We start from the raw sequence: 18,417 nt of genomic DNA on the forward strand, positions 1-18,417 counted from the left end.
TATATATATATATATGTGGTTTATCTAAATCATAAACCACAAAGATCGGATCAAAGATTATAAAGACATTTTAGTGAAGTGTCTCCACAGGTTGGGATTAATCTGAAATAAAGTGCAAGTGAAATGTCCACTGATAAAATGCAAAAGTTCTCCTCAAGGATGGCTGATATATATATATATATATGTATATAATATTCTTGGGGGTCAAACTGGAGAATTCCCACAGTAATACGAAATAAGAATAGAGTGATACAATACGATGGTTACACCAGTGTCATGATGGTGTTTTAATTGATATATGATCATAAAGACAGGCCCCTAAAGCACACTGGATGAATCAGACAGCTGTTGTGCGCACACAATTCAATTCACTCCATCATCACTAGCCACGCCCCCTTTTCTGTACCCCCCTCTTTCCTATTGGCTACAACTATAGTCACGTGTGTCCTCTATCCAATCAGCGAAGCCGTTTTCAGATCGTGGGTGTTTCCTTCTACCGTCGTGCTGCTGTAGACCGGGAGCAGAGCTAGCGAGCTGCAGCAGCCGTCCATCAGCAGTGATTCACACCACGGTGAGTACCAACAAAACATAATATATTAACCTTTAATGTAAACGTGATTAGATATATGAAGTAGTCGCTGAAGGTGAAGATATCTAACAAAGCTTGATAGCGTGTTATAAGATGTTAAAACCGCTTTAGAAATTGATGGCGATGGCTTTGTTCGGCTAAGCTAACATGCTAAGAAGCTAACATGCTAACTGTGGTGAGCATTCAATGGGGTCTCTTGTCTCCTCGACCATTTTGGTGTCTGGCAGCACCGACTAATATCCAAACACAACTCCCTTTTAAAGGGTTTGTATTTCCACTTAGTTATTCAGTTGATTAATGTGACGCTAGGTGGTGTTTTGCATGTGTTTTAGGCGCTGCTCGTAACCATGGTGATCCGTTTTATTGTGGGGGTTGTTAGCTTGTTAGCCGTTGAGCTAGCTGCCGTTACCAGTTAGTTAAAATGGCGTCTGTTTTTAAATTCCCCTGATGGAGCTGCAGGTCTGGGTCCACATGTTGCTGGGCTGCTTCTTCATAACTCACTCTGACACCTGATGTGAAGGTTATTAGTCAATGTAGGTTTAACAGGTGTGTGTTTGTAGGTCTGGGCACCACGCCTCACTAACTTGTTGATTGATATATATATATATATATATATATATATAAAAAATAGGGGCAATATTTATGCATGTTATAGCTTAATTTGTCATTACTGCAATTGGAAACGGAGGCATCCATGTGATGCTTTAAATTATCCTAAAGAGTTTGTGCATCACATGGATGCCTCACCTTCCAATTATTGCAGTAGTACACACATGTGTCACTGGATGTGTCACCATAAATGAATAAGATGTCCTGTCTGCCCACTTAAGCCCTCTATTTCACCCTGATCACATCATTATGTGATGATGGGCGGCTGTGGCTCAGAGGGTAGGTTGGTGGTTCGATCCCCGGCTGCTCCAGGTCACATGTCGATGTGTCCTTGAGCAAGACACTTAACCCCAAATTGCTCCCGAAGGCATAACAATCGGTGTATGAATGAGTATTTAGATTAGATCCTGATGGGCAAAGTTGGCACCTTAGTAGCCTCTGTCATCAGTGTATGAATGTGTGTGTGAATGGGTGAATACTGACATGTAGTGTAAAGCGCTTTGAGTGGTCGGAAGACTAGAAAAGCGCTATATAAGTCCAAGTCCATTATATTGCCTCCATCATTATGTTGCCTACATCGTTTGCCTGTAGGTGTAACAGGTGTGTGTTGTAGGTATTGGCACCACGCCTCACTAACTTGTTGATTGATAAATAGGGGCAATATTTATGCAGGTTATAGTTTAACCTCATTTGTCATTACTGCAACTGAGTCATCCATGTAATGCTGTAAATTATCCCTAAAGAGTTTGTGCCTGTTAGCACTGGATGTGTCTACTATAAATGAATATGATGTCCTGTCTACCCACTTTTAAGCCCTCTATTTCACCCTGATCACATCATCATTATGTTGTTGCAGCAGGAATCACAATCACATCATTTGAGGCATCACAGATGAATAAGCCGGTCATGCATGAAGGAGATAGGGTTGACCTCTATATTCAGAGATCAATCATTTCAACTAGCACAGCCCTTACTTATCTATTTAACTAAGTTTTAATAAAACATAACATTTTAAGATCACGCGTTTGCCTGTAGGTTCAACAGGTGTTTGTTGTAGGTCTTGGCACCGCGCCTCACTAACTTGTTGATTTGATATATATAAAAAATAGGGGGCAATATTTATGCACATTGTAGTTTAACCTCATTTGTCATTACTGCAATAATTGGAAACCGAGTCATCCATGTAATGCTGTAAATTATCCTTTGTGCCAGAGCGTGTTAGCACTGGATGTGTCACTATAAATGAATAAGTAAGTAAGTAAATAAAGCTTTATTTATATAGCACCTTTAAAACACACTGTTACAAAGTGCTTCACACACAAATGAAACATCAAACAATGATGGAAACAAGGAAAAATTACAATATGAAACAATGAGAAACAGATCAAACAAAAAAAAAACAAACACACATATAGAAAGGCTTGCCTATAGAGATGTGTTTTTAGAAGCTGTTTAAAACAGTCCAGAGATTCATCAGCTCTAATAGATTGGGGGAGGTGAATAAGTTGCCCTGTCTACCCACTTAAAGCCCTCTATTTCACCCTGATCACATCCATTATGTTGTTGTTACGCAGCAGGAATCACAATCACATCATTTGAGGCATCACAGATGAATAAGCCGGTCATGCATGAAGGAGATAGGGTTGACCTCTATATTCAGAGATCAATCATTTCAACTAGCACTGCCCTTACTTGTCTGTTTAACTGAGTTTAATAACAATTTTAAGATCACGCGGTTGCCTGCTAGAAATATGAATGTACACGCCTTGCGCACATGAAGTAGCCTGTGCGCCTAAAGTATGATTTATTACTATGAGCTGCATTTCTGCCTGGGAAAGCATTTAATCCCTGAGGCATGTGTTGCTGTGCCAACATACAATCCTCCTCTGTTTCTACAGCTGGTAACAACTTTGTTTCACGGATAGATAAGAGAGTGGGACGTGTTCAGTCAGTGTTACTGGCCTTTGTTATGTACATACATGTCTTTAAATCAATTATGTTATAAATCCATCCATCCCTTACGGCTCTTAATGTTTAGTTGGCTCTATATTTTCCCACAGTGACATTTGAACTCTGCCTTACTATTATGTTAAAATGTGTGCATGTTTTCCCCCCTGTACAGACGGCCTGCTACATTGTCATCTGCTGCCAAGAAGACATTTTTTAACGCTGTCATTCACTGGATATAGGAGTCACCACGGCCTCTAGAACAATGGTAACGACTTAATTCAGTCTTTATTTGATATGAAGCTATGCATCTCTGCATCATGTGTCTATATGTCTGACAAAAGGCTGGCAGCCAAAGCACAGGATCCACTGGCCTTTTTGTGAAATATCACTGTTAACGTGACAAGTGAATGTGTCACATCTAATTAAAGTCACAGGACTCTGGTGCTGGCGTTTTGTCGCTCCAGTCTGCCTGGGGCTTTAGGAACACATGCTGGTGCTTCCACATCACTGCTCGCCTCTAAATTAGCTTTGGCTGCCTGTGTATACACTAGGCTTGTGTAATCACTGGTGTTACAAGCTTGGCTTAGACGGGAGACCTTGTTACTTTAATTAATCAAAGACAAGAGACTGACAGAGAAAGTAGGTCCTTTTAATCTTGATAAATGCCTTTTGTAGGTGGACCATAAGCCTGTCCTATAAAGCAGGATTAATGAAGTTGGTTGAATAACTGTTCTGAATAAAACCTGGAACATTTTTCAAATCTGCAACATGGACTGAGGTTGAACGAGTTGCTCTCGGTTTTATTCTGTCCAGTTATCCAGGTACCTCAGTTAGGGATGTCACGATACCAGAAATTTAGTATTCAATACCAGTGAAATTCCACGATTCTCAATACCTATTTCAATACCATGGTAAAAAACAAAATGTACTTCAACGTACACAGCTAGTACCGTTCGCATACTGTTTTTTCCAAATGTATTATCCATCCCTCATGATCCGCCTTAAGTTTCTTACCAAAAACATTTTATAAGATTACATTTGATAACGTTATAATTTACCTTCCCCCAATACTTATTTTTACTGAATAAGCTTGGACGCATCATAATGTAACTCAGTGCAACCACCGTACGTTAGCTGTCAACTCCGTTATTTAACCAAGCAGAACTGTGCTGCAGCTTACTGGCTGCTAACAGCAAATTACTAGCTCTCCTCCTGCCGATTTCAACACACATTTGTTGTAGCAGAAAAACGAGCACCGCCACATTTTCAGAACTTTGGCATCGACTTGGTACAGAAGTGTCGGTTCTCATGACATCCCATAACTCAGTAATCGAGGTCTCTGTTGTTTGTAAATAGTAATGACCTGTTGTTTTAATTCTCACAGCACAGTTAGGTGTTCATGTATTAGCAAAAGTAGATGTCAAGGTTTTGCTGTGCACCATAACAGAGTTAACAGCATCTCTCCTGGATGCTTCCAGACCATGATGTCATAATTTAGGGTTTGTTTATATCTGTTTGTTCTTGTCTCCAGAGTCTTTGCTAACCCGTCACAGCACAAACCTCTCTGGTATTTCTTCTTTATCAATGATCGTGTGTCTTCCCACCCCTAGCCTCCTCCGATGCGCCACCGCTCCATGCGTGTCTTCATGAACGACGACCGCCATGTTATGGCCAAACACTCTGTCATCTACCCAACTCAGGAGGAGCTGGAAAGCGTACAGAACATGGTGTCCCACACAGAGCGGGCCCTCAAGGCCGTCTCTGACTGGCTGGATAAGCAGGAGAAGGGAACTTCCAAGTCCGACTCTGATAGCGCAGACACCGATAAGGAAAGGTGAGGAGGTGTCAGAGGTTTCCTTCCTCTTGTTCAGTTGGAAGAGAATGAGTCAGTTAGTAAAAAATCATGTATCTGCTGTGTGTTTTTGGTAGTGAGCACAGAGATCAGGCCACCCGCTCTCTGCGTGGCGTAATGAGGGTGGGCCTGGTTGCCAAGGGCCTGCTACTAAAGGGGGACCTGGACCTGGAGCTAGTGCTCCTCTGTAAGGAAAAGCCTACCATCAATCTGCTGAAGAAAGTGTCTGAAAACCTGGTTACGCAGCTCAAGGTGAGAACATGGCTTAGCTAATTCAGTGCACCAAATACTGTGATAACATTTTTATTAGAGCCCAACCGACTGGATTTCTGAGGTCGATACAGATATTAATATTTGAGAGTATAAAAAATAGTATATGTGCAGATATCCATACTTTGTATTTTTATATATTTTATTACAATGTTACACAGCTCTAGATCTTTTCTTATTGTATGTACATTTTTTGTTTTTATTTCATACTCGTTTTGACAATGTAAACGTATGTTTCCCATGCCAATAAAGCCTTTTTGAATTTTAAATTATATAGACATTAAGTTATTATTATTATTAATACATGAAAATGTCAACTTTGGCCCTTGGAAACCATGAAGGGAATTTTCCACAATTATTTGCAAAAAAAAACTGGTTATATGTCCAAAGATGATCGCTTTTAATTGAGAAAATAAACGTCTTATCTTCTAATAGTCTGATCTTGAACACAAACGTTACTCTTTCACAGTCGATCACAGAAGACAAGTACGTGGTGACCCAGCACATCCGCGAGGCCAGTATTGTCATCAAGAACACCAAGGAGCCCCCTCTCACCCTCACCATCCACCTGACATCCCCTTTGGTCCGTGAGGATATTGAGAGGGCTGCTTCTGGAGGTAAGCTCCTACCCGAGGGCCTCAGTGTTTTTTCTTTTAGTGCCGCCCCTCCTCCAGCAGGGAGGCCAGGCTGGCAAACCAGGCTAGACAGATATTGTTTATTGGGCCTTCAATGGAGCTAGGGGACACAAATGCACCGTCACATAATGAAACTGTGCTATGCTTATAGCTCTCTAGACTCTCTCGTAGTTCCATGTGATGTAATTGTACATTTTTGATGGCCCAATATACAGTATAGGGCAGGTAGCTTACTGACTGCTGAAGACATGGCTTTCTCTCCACCCCCTTAATGATCAAGGTCACCAACGAAATGAAGGCTTACTGAGAATTTAACCAAAAAGAGAGACCACTTTGTTTGCATGTGTTTTTATCATTGATGATGAACGGTTTGCATTGCAGCAAAAATGAGTAGCAAAATGTGGTGAAACTGTCCTTGGTTGTAAGACCCAACAGTGGGCTATTGACTGTCTCTGATGTTCATTAGCAGGGAATGCTCGGGGTTACAGATAACGACAAGGGAAACTGCATGCATGTCCAACGACGCTCAAAATCCAGCGGATCGGCCCCAGTTAATTGTAGCTATACAAGAACAACGTAAGATTTCCAGTAGTTGACCTTCTTTTTCAGAGCACCCAACAGTAGTGAGGATGTCCGTTTGAGCAGGTGTTGAACCTTGACCTTATCTGTAGCCCCGTGCTAACAGTGATGCCCAGTTTGGGTCTCGTTTTTTTCTTTAAGCCATCAGTTTTGCTGCAGTGTGGACTTGTTTTGATACCCACTTTTTGTGCATCTGATAACTTCTGCCTGTGGTTCCAATTCTGATTGTCTCTGTCAAGCCTTCTAGTTTGTCAATTTTTAGGGACGCTGGACCTTTGACCAACTGGCCGCTCTCTGTCTCGGAAGGGGCAAAGTGCAGTGTACCCAGTATAGGGGCAAAGGGGAGGGGCTCTGCCTCCTGTTGACGCCAGAAAAGAAAAGCAGACCATGAAGCATCCATTTAAGTTGGAGAGACAACCTCCCATTTAATACAAGCCCTTACTAAATGCACATTTATTTTTATGACAGGGATTTTTTTTAAATGATTTTTATTTTTTTCTAAGTCAGGTTATAACCCACTTAACAATACTGTCGTCCTGTTGGGTTTTAAGTCTAATCACTGTGCGCCGGGCTGTACAAAACCGTATTAACTGGGAGGTTGAGTGTTTGGTGGCTCTGCAGTGGAGGGGTCCCCCTCCCCTTCCCCCTCCTGCCTGTGGTTTGGGAAGGCTGCCTGTGTTCCCCCTGGCCGGCTGACAGAACTCCCCTTGGTCAAACTGTACCTTGTCTTCTTATTCCACCTGCCAATAGAATCGCTTTCAGTCAACGATCCCCCGGATGTTCTGGACAGGCAGAAATGCCTAACTGCCTTGGCTTCTCTCCGCCACGCTAAGTGGTTCCAGGTTTGGATCTTGTCTTTATTTGTCTCTAAAACAGAAGTAGTTTTGAGTTTGGTTTTATGCTGTTTGTTCTTTTTGTCTTTTATTTGGGCGTTCCATGTGTTTTTTCTTTCTTTTCTTTTTTTACTCTTTTGAAGTGTACCTCCTGTAGTAATACTTGATGATCTGGATGTTTGTTTCTTAGGAAACCTTTGTCATTACACTGTGGTAGAGTTGCTTTGCTCACTTAACAGGTTCTACTGCAGTGCCTTTTTTAAAAGAAGTTCAATGCTGCTTTTTAGTCCCTTAGTCTCCCTCACAGCTGCTCACTCAATCAGTAAACAAATCTGGGACTAATGCAACATGTATTCAGGTGCAATATTTCTATAACGTCAGTGTTGGTGTGAGTGAGTTGTTGCTGACCCATTCTGTAGTTTTGAAGAGATGTTTTTTGTAGTAAACCGTATTAATAATAACTCATTATAGCACTGTCGCGTGTCATCTTTGGCTTTCACACTATAACAATCAGCGCTCCATCTCTGCAGCATTTGTAGAGTATGTGGCCCCAACTTTTCCCGCTCTCTGGCTTTTCTGTCACTCTGTGTGCCAAAATCAACAGGAATATTGCACCTTGAGTAGTTTTTTATTTTTTTGTATTTTTGACTGTCACTGACTTAACCATCACACCTTTCCAATGACACCACACACAAGCACACGCTTTTTAAAATAGCTCACTTGGTTCTCACATTAAAACTGGTATTAAGTTTGAAGTGGCTATATTTACATTTTCTTCATAAGCATGTTTTCAACACAAACCGAAATGTCTTACGCCTGATGACTACACCACCAATCATGTTGGCTTTCTACTTACAGATGAATGTCAATGATCATAAGTAGGGTCTTCAAACATTATTCTATCATCCAATATTTACATAATGACAAAGCTAAGCTATTATAGTCTGTGTGGCTTCATTTTTTTAATTTACTTTTATTTATTTGGATGTTTGTGTTGCTTCATGCCTCACATAGTCTTCCTTTTTGACTAAGGCTGCTTGTCCTCCTCGTGCCCCATCCCTCCCCCCTCCCTGCTTGTGTCCCCAGGCCAGAGCTAACGGGCTGCGCTCTTGCGTCATCGTCATTCGGATCTTAAGGGACCTCTGCGCTCGCGTCCCAACATGGGCCCCGCTTCGTGGCTGGGTGAGTGAAAGTCTACTCTTAACAGCTCAGTGGGCAAACCTCCTGGTCTGAGAAGTGAAACCAATGCAGAAGTGCCTTAAACTTGCATTCTTTCTAATAGCCAGCAGGGGGCGACTCCTCTGGTTGCACAAAGAAGTCAGATTGTGTAGAAGTCTGTGAGAAAATGAGCCTACTTCTCACTTGATTTATTACCTCAGTAAACATTGTAAACATGAGTTTATGTTCTCAATCGCTAGTTTCAATTATTCTTCAATACAGCATGATGTTTATTTAGTAAATTATGGTCCCATTTAGAGTCAAATAGACCATAAAGCAGATTATGCTTTAGGGCATGGCTACCTTGTGATTGACAGGTTGCTACCATGGTGTCGTCCGCATTTTTGTTTTACAACTTTAACCCTTTCACAGTGTGCTTTCAGTTCATGAAAGTTAATTGTAAGATTATGGTCGCCTAAAAATGTCTTATTCAGAGTTTGGTTGTCCTCAGCTCCACCCTCCCGTGTCACTACTGGTTGCAAAAAACCAAGATGGCGACGGCCATATTGCCGAACTCGAAGCTTCAAAACAGCAGTCCACAAACCAATGGGTGACTTCATTGTGTCTACGTCCACTTTTTATATACAGTCTATCTTACAGCCTTAATATACCAAAGTCTTTTTGAAGCACCAGCGATTATGGCTTCTGAGAACTGTTATATATGTAGGAAGTAGTTTTCATAAGACCAAGCTGGCTGATCAAAACCCCAAAGCTCTTATTATTATTATTATTATTATTATTATTATTATTATTATATCATGATTTACATTTCTTTTGATAAAGTCCTGTCTGCTAGAATACAAAAAAAGACCCCACCATCACAGTTCTTAACTTGCAGAGTTCCTATCCAACGCAGTGACCTAAAATCTCTCCGTGTTAGTGGCCGAGCTTAAAAATAGCCTCCTCTCACAACGAGTCTCTCTCTCCTGCTTCGCAGCCACTGGAGCTGATCTGTGAGAAAGCCATTGGCACAGGGAACCGGCCCATGGGGGCAGGAGAAGCTCTGCGGAGAGTCTTAGAGTGTCTGGCTTCGGGAATCCTCATGGCAGGTACATGTATGTATAGGCGTCTTCTCCAAATGTTATTCAATTAAAGAGTTTTAATTGCACTTTTTCATTTTTTAAGTGTTGAGCCATGTCTCCTCCTTGCGTTGTAGATGCTGCTGGAATCTCTGATCCGTGTGAGAAGGAGCCCACAGATGCTATCGGCCACTTGGACCAGCAGCAGAGAGAAGACATCACAGCGAGCGCACAGGTGAGTACGATAAAATTGTTTGTAAGCATATAAACAGTTTCAGTAGATGTGTAATTCACACTGCGTCTCTTGTATCTTTAGCATGCCTTAAGGCTGTCTGCTTTCGGACAGCTTCACAAAGTGCTTGGAATGGACCCCCTTCCCTCAAAGATGCCCAAGAAGCCTCGTAGTGAGACTCCTATTGATTACACAGGTAAACAAGGCTGGCTCACCTGTGACATTCAAGCTATCCACAGTAGAGACTGTTGGTTATTTTTTGGGGGGGGATTTATGGTATAGATGCAATGCAATAAGGGCCCTTGCATGTTTTTATGGTATAATTTTGTGCATGTGATACAGTGCAAATCCCACCCAGTACGGCGTACGCCCCACCAATGAAAAGGCCCATTGAGGAAGAGGAGGGAATTGATGACAAGAGTCCAAATAAGAAGAAGAAAAAGCTTCAGAAGAAATGTAAGTGCTCTTTTAGCTCCTGTATTTGTTGAAACTTAAAACACAGGTTATCAATAACTCTTACTAGGGATGTCACAATATAAATCAATGGCACCTACCGTGTTGAAGTCGGCAGGACGAGAGCTATTTAACATTACTTCGGTGCAAGACTGTGCTGCTTACCGGCTGCTAACTGCTAACGTTAACTAGCTCTCGTCCTGTAGTTCTCAACACAGATTTGTTGTTCATAATATGGCATTATCAGGGGGGAAATACGGTGCGTCCCATGGACACGTCATCGACTTGGTACCGAAGTATCGGTTCTTGCGACATCCCTAATTCCTAAATCAAAATAACCTTATAATGGCCTTGTTGCTGTTGGTAAAGGAAAATGATTAGTCTGTCAATCAGTTAGTGAATTAACAGAAAATAATAAACAACAATTGTTTAAATGGATTCATAATTATAAATTGAATACCTTTTTGGTTTTGGACAAAACAAGCAATTTGAAAGTGTCACTTCACAATGATTTGACTTGATTAATCAACTGATTGAGAAAAAAATGAATGGATTATAATGTTTCTTACTGTATGTCGTGCTGTTTATCCAGCTCCAGAGGAGAAGGCTGAGCCTCCCCAGGCTATGAACGCTCTGATGAGGCTCAATCAGCTGAAGCCAGGTCTCCAGTACAAACTGGTCTCTCAGACCGGCCCAATTCATGTCCCTGTCTTCACTATGGCTGTCGAAGTAGATGGGAAGAGCTTTGAGGCTTCTGGTCCATCCAAACGCACTGCCAAGCTGCACGTAGCTGTAAAGGTGAGCACAGCATTCACAGCAAACATCTTAAGTAAATGATACATTTTGATGTCATCTCAAACCCCACTGTTTTCCCCTGCAATTGAGTTTTTATTTGTGTTTTTTTTAATGAATCTGTTTTGACAATTGCAGGTCCTCCAGGACATGGGCCTGCCCACAGGAGTGGAACTAAAGACCGCTGAGTCGGTGAAATCAGAGGAGGCGGTTGTAGCTGTCACCGTGGAAGAACTGAAGCCAATCGTAACACCCATAGAAACTACCACTGCTGCCACAGGAGCAGCCAACGCAGACACCACTGATGCTGTAGAGGTACACAGCTCCTCTGTGTTTGTGTGCGTGTGTGTGTGTCAGCAAGTGATGATTGTGTGGATGAAGTTTGGGTGCGCTAATTTTACTTACCGTGTTTCTGAACTGTCAGGCTGCTCGCCAACAGGGACCAATCCTGACAAAGCACGGCAAGAACCCCGTAATGGAGCTGAATGAGAAGCGCCGCGGCCTGAAGTACGAGCTCATCTCGGAGACCGGTGGCAGCCACGACAAGCGCTTCGTCATGGAGGTGGAGATTGACGGTCAGAAGTTTCAAGGGACAGGATCCAATAAGAAGGTGGCAAAGGCTTACGCTGCCCTGGCTGCTCTGGAGCGCCTCTTCCCTGAAGGCTCTATGGCTGATGCTGCTAAAAAGAAGAAAGGACCACCCATGGTAAGCTGCCAGTACAACAGAATTTAATCTCAAAGGTTGATTTTTTTTTTGTTAGGGTAAGATTGAAATTATTTTAATATGATATCATGTTGAAACGGTATTTATCAAGTATGATGCAGTAGGTTATTTAAGTAGGGGAGAGTAAACAATAACTAGAAAAACCATATCATAGATTGTAAAGCTGTAAATGGAGCAATGTTCTTGGCCAGTGTACATAAATCTTCTCTGTGTGCATTAGTGAAGAAGATGTGATAGATATAATAGTATGGAGTACAATATATAGTAATGTAATGGAGGACAATAAACTATGATAAAATAACACAAATCAATAAAAACAGTCAACGATTATTTCAAATATACATGTTTATTTCTGTATATATGTATAATATACATTATATGTTAAGTTTAGTGTATATATACTTATAATATACCGCATATCAAATGTAAGATAGATTTAAAAAATACTAAATAAATGCACTCAAAATGTGATTTTGGTTTCTGAAGATAAAAAAAATCAGTAGATACATAAATTGCCACAAATGCTGAATGTAGAACAGCTGATGCAAACAGAAAAATTATGAAACTGCCTTAAAAGGGTTTTCTTTGTCAAAAACTCCAAAAAGCACTTGCTGTTAATCAATAATAATCAATAACTGTTCAGCATTGATGAAAAGTACAAATAAAATGTTTGTTTCGTCTTCAGCACTCACCAGGCTTTGGCATGATGGGAGCCTCCGGACCTGGAGATGCGGCTTCACCCAGGGGCAGAGGGAGAGGAGGACGAGGTCGTGGAAGAGGCAGGGGCTTCAATAACGGAGGAGGCTACGGCCAAGGAGGTAAAAAACATACTTTTACTGTAGCAGACATACTGTATGTACTAGGGATGTCATGATACCAGAAATGTAATAGTCTATACCAGTTTTTAGTAGTAGTCTATACCAAAAAAAACAATAAGTCCCATGTATTTCAACATCCACTCCTTTATCCCCGTTTGTATACTGGTGTTTGTTAGGAAGTTAAACAGGTCATATTTCCCTCTCTATTATCTATTTTATATTGCTGTGAAAACATCTCCTTCAAACAACTGGATTTATTCAGGTTTCTCACCAAAAACAACATTTTACAAGATTACATTTGAGCACATCATGATAACGTTAGAATTTACCATCACCCAATACTCATCTTTACTGGCTAGAGCCTGAACGCATCATAATGTAAATAAATGACAAATCCAGTTTAAGTTAGGTGTTAGCTCCGTGCAGGACTGTGCTGCTTACCGGCTGCTAACGTTAACTAGCTCTCGTCCTGCCAATTTCAACACGGCTTTGTTATTCACAATGTAGCATGATCAGGGAAAAAGTAGGGTGCATCCCCTGGACGCATCGATATTGAGTTTACTGCGTCCCCAACATATTAACTATCATCCCCAGGACAACGAGACGCCGTTCGTCTCAAGCCCTGACAGTACTTAAGGTACCTACGGTACTGTAGAAAAACCACTATCGTCACGTTATTAGAATTTTGGCATCGACTTGGTACCGAAGTATCAGTTCTCATGACATCCCTTGTATGTACTGGTGAAGAATTAGTAGACATTATTAACATGATGGACAGGGTGTCAAATCAGCATATTAAATGTGTTTCATCCTGCCAGGTGGGTTCGGAACATACGGTTACGGGAACAATGCTAACTCCGGATACAGTGAGTATTCATTTCACCCATTATAATCCTGGTTTTACTGGATAGGTACTTTGTCTGGGCTGCAGTTAGGCTTTCATGTACCATGTAAGAAATAGATGTTGTGTCCGGGGTCAGGTGCGTCTGGCCAGGACTGTTACCTGTTATACCTACCCATAGACTGTATATAGATGGACAACACATCTCCATTTCGTACCACTGTTCAAAAGTGAAGCCATAATATTCCAGATACGGGAGCTGCCGTCTTGAGATTTTGACATCAGTTGGAGCCATAGTCTGTGCAGTAGTGATCGGGGGGGCTGAAGCCGCGTTATCGAGGTCCCGTCCACAAATCTGCCTGAGCGATTCACGACCCGAGCACAGCTGCAGCTTGTTAGCGTGAGCCACCTAGCTGCCATGTTGGCACCCCGATAGCTGTTTGGCTAGAAATACACAACTAACCATAATATCTCTATAAATACATTTAAGATCAAATTGAGACATGTTGTATTACACAGACTCGTGAGGGTTATGGAAAGTTAAAGTTACATCTCCTTCTCCGCGACTACTTCACTCAGAGCAGCTGTCAATCATGATGTCTCGCCCCCTTTTTATAGCATCAAATAACTAATTAAAACCAAATTTGTTAGAAAAATTCACATTTGAACATACATCAGCGCGATACGACCTACCTGAAATGACAGAAACCATCTTTTGAAAAAAAACATTTGACATGTACTTTGACTCTTTAGTTTGGCCCATGTCCCATCCCATTTATGACCTATATTGCAGCCGGCCACCAGGGGGTGATCGAGGTATTTTGGCTTCACTTTTGGGGAGTTGTCATGTCGTCCATCTTTATATACAGTCTGTGTATCTACCAAACAAGGGAATGTAAAATATTATAGAAAACGGTTTCACTACAGAGCAAACGTCAAACATATTGGGATATTCCCAGTTCAATGATTTTACATTTCTCTGCTTTAAGCCACAGGATTGAATCTGTTTTTGACAAACCCCCTCTTATGAGAACCCCTTTTCTTCCCTCTGGCAGCCTGTTCTGAGGACTGACCTACCTGAGCGTGACAGGAGCAGAGAAATCTAAAAAAAACAAACAAAAAAACAAAACTGTTTGAATGCAATCTGACCAAATGAGTCATTAAACTGCCTCTTTTACGGCAGAAAAAAAATCCAAATAAATCTAATTTTGATTTTTTTTTTCCTTTCTCTGCCCTGTCTCACTCTTTAGGTGACTTTGTCTCAGACTGCTATGGCTACCACGAGTTTGCGACATAGATCTCCCCCCCCCCAGTCTTATAAAATCAAAAACAGTCCTGTAGAGAGGATTATAAAAAATGGACAAAATTCTCAGTAGTGTTCCAGCAGCATCATGAACTCCCTTCACCACCAACCTTGGAAATAAAGTGACAACAACCCCTCCGCCCTGTCTTGCCAGTCCACTTGTCATGTCCTGACACCCCGGGGAGACGATCTGCCACTGCATGCATGTAGCCATAAGTCACCTTCTGTGGATGTTGCCTGAACGCCTGGACCTCCCCCCCACAAACCGCAGGGCTGATTTATTGTTGATTGCCTCCATGTGTCGGACCGGGGACGGGGCTTTGTTTCCGTTTATTTGGATTCATGATTAAGTGGAGGCCTGTGGGAGCTGGACAACAATACTGCCTTTTGGATTATTGTCAAGACTGCAACAGCCTGCTCTCTCTCTCTGTCTCCATACTGTTTACTTAGATTAGAGAACATTGAGAACATCTTAATACAAATTTTTTTTCATTCTAATACGTTTCTGTCACCTGAAGTTGCTCTGTTTTTTTTATTTCTGTTTTGCTTTTGAAAAATGGCCACATTGTTCCTGTAGAATCTGCTGTTTCTGTATCATATCAGCAACACTGTTAAGTCCTGGCTACACTGAATGCATGATGGTCTAACTTTGGCAGTGTTTTGGTAGTTGTAACAGCATTAGGCATTGATAAAACTGAGGCTGTTGGCACCAAGTTTGCACACGCAGACTTGGTGAATTAGGAAATCCGATGAATGTTTGGGAAGGGAAGACTTCTTGCTCCAGCTGTTTTTATATGTTTTGTTCTTTTTTTAAATAAATGTGACGTCACCATTCATTACTCCGTTACTCCACGGTCTGAGTTAATTTCTGAGTATATGACAGTGTGTTGCACAGAGCCTATATGCAATATCTGTTCAAATATATCAAGTTATGCCCACTTTAAGATTGTGCCATGCCGTTATTTCCCAGATTACTACAACAACGGTGGCACAAACGGAGGAGGCGGGGCTTCAAGCAGCCCATCACCCGGCCCCCCAGCCAGCACAGCACCAGGATCAGCTCAGGGCTCCTACAGTTCATACTACCAGAACGACGGAGCTTACACTGCCACTTCTGCCGCGAAAAACGCCAAAAAGAAACCCCCCATGCACAAGGGAGGGAAGACGCCCTTTGCAGGTTCCCCAGGAGCCAACAGTGGATCTGCAGGGGGGTACCAGTCCAGCAGCCCCCCGGGGCAGGGCTCCTATAACCAGTACGGCCAGGGCTACGGTCAGGCAAAGAAGAGCTTCAACCAGAACCAGAACCAGAACCAGGGGGGGACAGGAGGATACTCGTACAGCACTGCCTATCCAAGCCAGGTGACGGGGGGTGCTGGAGGTAGCCAAGACTACAGTTATGAAGGTGAGTTAAGGGGATTTTTTTAAGATCAGTTCTGAAACCGTTTTGATACAGAATTTGATTTTACATCTCATGTACCAATTTTGGTATTAACGTATTGCTGCTTCCATTACAAAAAAGTATTCACTTCAGTTTTTTGTTATGAGGAAATCATTTTCACTTTATAACAAGAGATTTTTCTCATTATTACACAATGTATCTCGATAAAACATGACAAGCGGGTATGATGTCTCACAAAACTTCCATTGTGTTAAAATCAGAAATCCATTCAATGCCTAAAGAAAAGACACGATACTGGTTTACATGGTATGGTTAAGGGTTTTTATGTTTTTTTATTTTCATGCATTTTCATTTATTTTCAAAGCATACCCTGCTTTATGGTCTATTTGACTCTAAATGGGACCATAATTTACTAAATGAACATCATGCTGTATTGAAGAAGACTTGTAACTAGTGATTGAGAACATAAACTCATGTTTACAATGTTTACTGAGGTAATAAATCAAGTGAGAAGTAGGCTCATTTTCTCATAGACTTCTATACAATCAGACTTTTTTGTGCAACCAGAGGAGTCGCCCCCTGCTGGCTGTTAGAAAAGAATGCAAGTTTAAGGCACTTCAGCATTGGCTTCACTTTTTAGAACCGGAGGTTGACCAATGGTTATAATGAGAAAAATATTCTTGTTTTTAACAAGATCCTTTTCATGTCAGGATATCTTCCATATGACATTTTCTTGGTATTACTACACACCAAATTATTCTGTCTTAGCTTCTCTTGTTATAAAGACATATCACTTTAGGTTGCTATGTCAGTGTTGTGTTCAACGCTTGGTTCCGCTGCCCACAAGTGGCCAAAAAAATGTATTGCCGTTTTCAGCTTTATAAGATAGAACTTTATTTATCTATTTATAATACCTATTCATTTGGAAAATAGTTTCACTAACTATCACACACTTTCCTTGTAGGTTTCAACAACCAGTCCAATTACAACTCCCAGGGAGGAGGTGGTGGAGGAGGTGGAGGCGGCGCAGGAGGCAACAACCAGGGCTTTGGCTCCAACAACTCTCAGTACCACAACCCAGTGGGCTACGGCAGGGGAGACGGCAGCATGAATTACCAGTACAGATAAACTCTCTATCACTCCGTCTGTGATTCATCGGCACCCTGCGTCAGTGTCTCGAGCCTTCTCCAAAGAAAGCGATGGACGGCTTGCCTGTGCTCTCGGCCTTTTCCATGTTTGCTTCTTATGTGCTTTTGGGTTTATATGTAGCACATGTGGGCACAAATTGAGTGACTTTGTAAGAGTCGGAGCTGAGTTGCGGCTGAATTTAGTGGTCTGTTTCAGTGGTCTGGTCAGTGCTTAGTCTTGTGTTTTTAGATTATTCTTATTTTTTTTCCTTTTTATTTTTTAAATATATGCTACCAGTCCTCATCCTCATCACTAAATAATAAGGATGATTCTACAAATTACTCTCACTAGCTCTGACTTGGTTTCCTTTCTTATAAAGAGTTGTGTGAAGACAGCCGTTTCGTTTTCTCATGTGAAACTAGTAAAATCTCGTAGTTTTAAACTACAAAGGTTGATGTATTTTTTGTAATAATTCTATAGACCCGAATAGCTTGTTCTTTTCTGCATTGCTTGTAATTTCGGCTTATTTTGTAATTTACCTAATGTGATGTAGTTATTTTAATAAATGGTTTTGGAGGTTACTGGAAAATACACTTACATTCTGATGTTAGACCCACATTTCTGCTCAATGTAGCTTTCTCATTGGGTTGGATTTGTTCCTGTTGATGTAAAACAAAAAGTGTGTTTGTATTAATAAATGATTTTTATTTTGAATTGAGGCCTTTATTACGGTTATGACTTAAAGTGTCAAGTATTTGTGCGATTGATGATGTTTATATAAAGTGGGAAATACATGACCTATTAATTACTTAATAAAAGACATAGTTAAGTAGTTATTAACATAGTTATTAATTACGTCACTACTAACGGCTCACTAGCTAGAGATTCTTCACAACCTGGCAACCCACAACTGGTATTTATTAATGGCTAATAACTTATCTATAAAGCATGGGTTTTTAACCATTAATAAATCCATTAGTTGCAACTTATACAGAATATCTTATTAGAAAGTGACAAAACTATTATGAATTATATTTTATATCCAAGAAAGATAAATTATGAAATAACATATTTCCAGGCTTCAGAGGCTCCATATATTCGTGACGGAATACTGTTTAAAAAAGGGAAGAGTTACATTTCATATAAAGACATAAAACAAAATGCAAATTTCTG

General features: G+C 41.1%; 1 protein-coding gene across 8 annotated transcripts; it reads left to right on the forward strand.

Annotated features, from left to right (window-relative positions):
- The first annotated feature begins 425 nt into the window (after window positions 1-425).
- Window positions 426-17,958, forward strand: LOC119501467 (interleukin enhancer-binding factor 3 homolog). Of its 8 annotated transcripts, none has more exons than XM_037791841.1 (19): window positions 426-571; window positions 3,321-3,413; window positions 4,759-4,982; window positions 5,078-5,252; window positions 5,740-5,887; window positions 7,235-7,326; window positions 8,404-8,499; window positions 8,987-9,085; window positions 9,473-9,590; window positions 9,692-9,789; window positions 9,871-9,982; window positions 10,129-10,242; window positions 10,832-11,037; window positions 11,170-11,346; window positions 11,456-11,737; window positions 12,441-12,573; window positions 13,392-13,439; window positions 15,688-16,119; window positions 17,081-17,958. In XM_037791841.1, exons 2-19 carry the CDS (start codon window positions 3,411-3,413, stop codon window positions 17,242-17,244), a joined length of 2,721 nt encoding a protein of 906 aa, XP_037647769.1. In that variant the 5' UTR covers window positions 426-571; window positions 3,321-3,410; the 3' UTR covers window positions 17,245-17,958. The 8 variants fall into 8 exon arrangements, with proteins under 8 accessions (XP_037647769.1, XP_037647771.1, XP_037647770.1 ...); XM_037791843.1 differs by having other exon boundaries at window positions 11,471-11,737; XM_037791842.1 differs by having other exon boundaries at window positions 9,473-9,584.
- The last annotated feature ends 459 nt before the right edge of the window (window positions 17,959-18,417 follow it).

This window comes from Sebastes umbrosus, chromosome 14, assembly GCF_015220745.1.
Source record: "Sebastes umbrosus isolate fSebUmb1 chromosome 14, fSebUmb1.pri, whole genome shotgun sequence".
NCBI classification, from domain to species: Eukaryota; Metazoa; Chordata; class Actinopteri; order Perciformes; family Sebastidae; genus Sebastes; species Sebastes umbrosus.

What these genes read in the sequence shown, in the direction of transcription:
- LOC119501467 (XM_037791841.1), top strand. An exon ending in AGGAGGCTACGGCCAAGGAG is followed by an intron (nt 12,574 to 13,391) that starts GTAAAAAACATA and finishes TCATCCTGCCAG; the next exon opens with GTGGGTTCGGAACATACGGT. An exon ending in CAATGCTAACTCCGGATACA is followed by an intron (nt 13,440 to 15,687) that starts GTGAGTATTCAT and finishes GTTATTTCCCAG; the next exon opens with ATTACTACAACAACGGTGGC.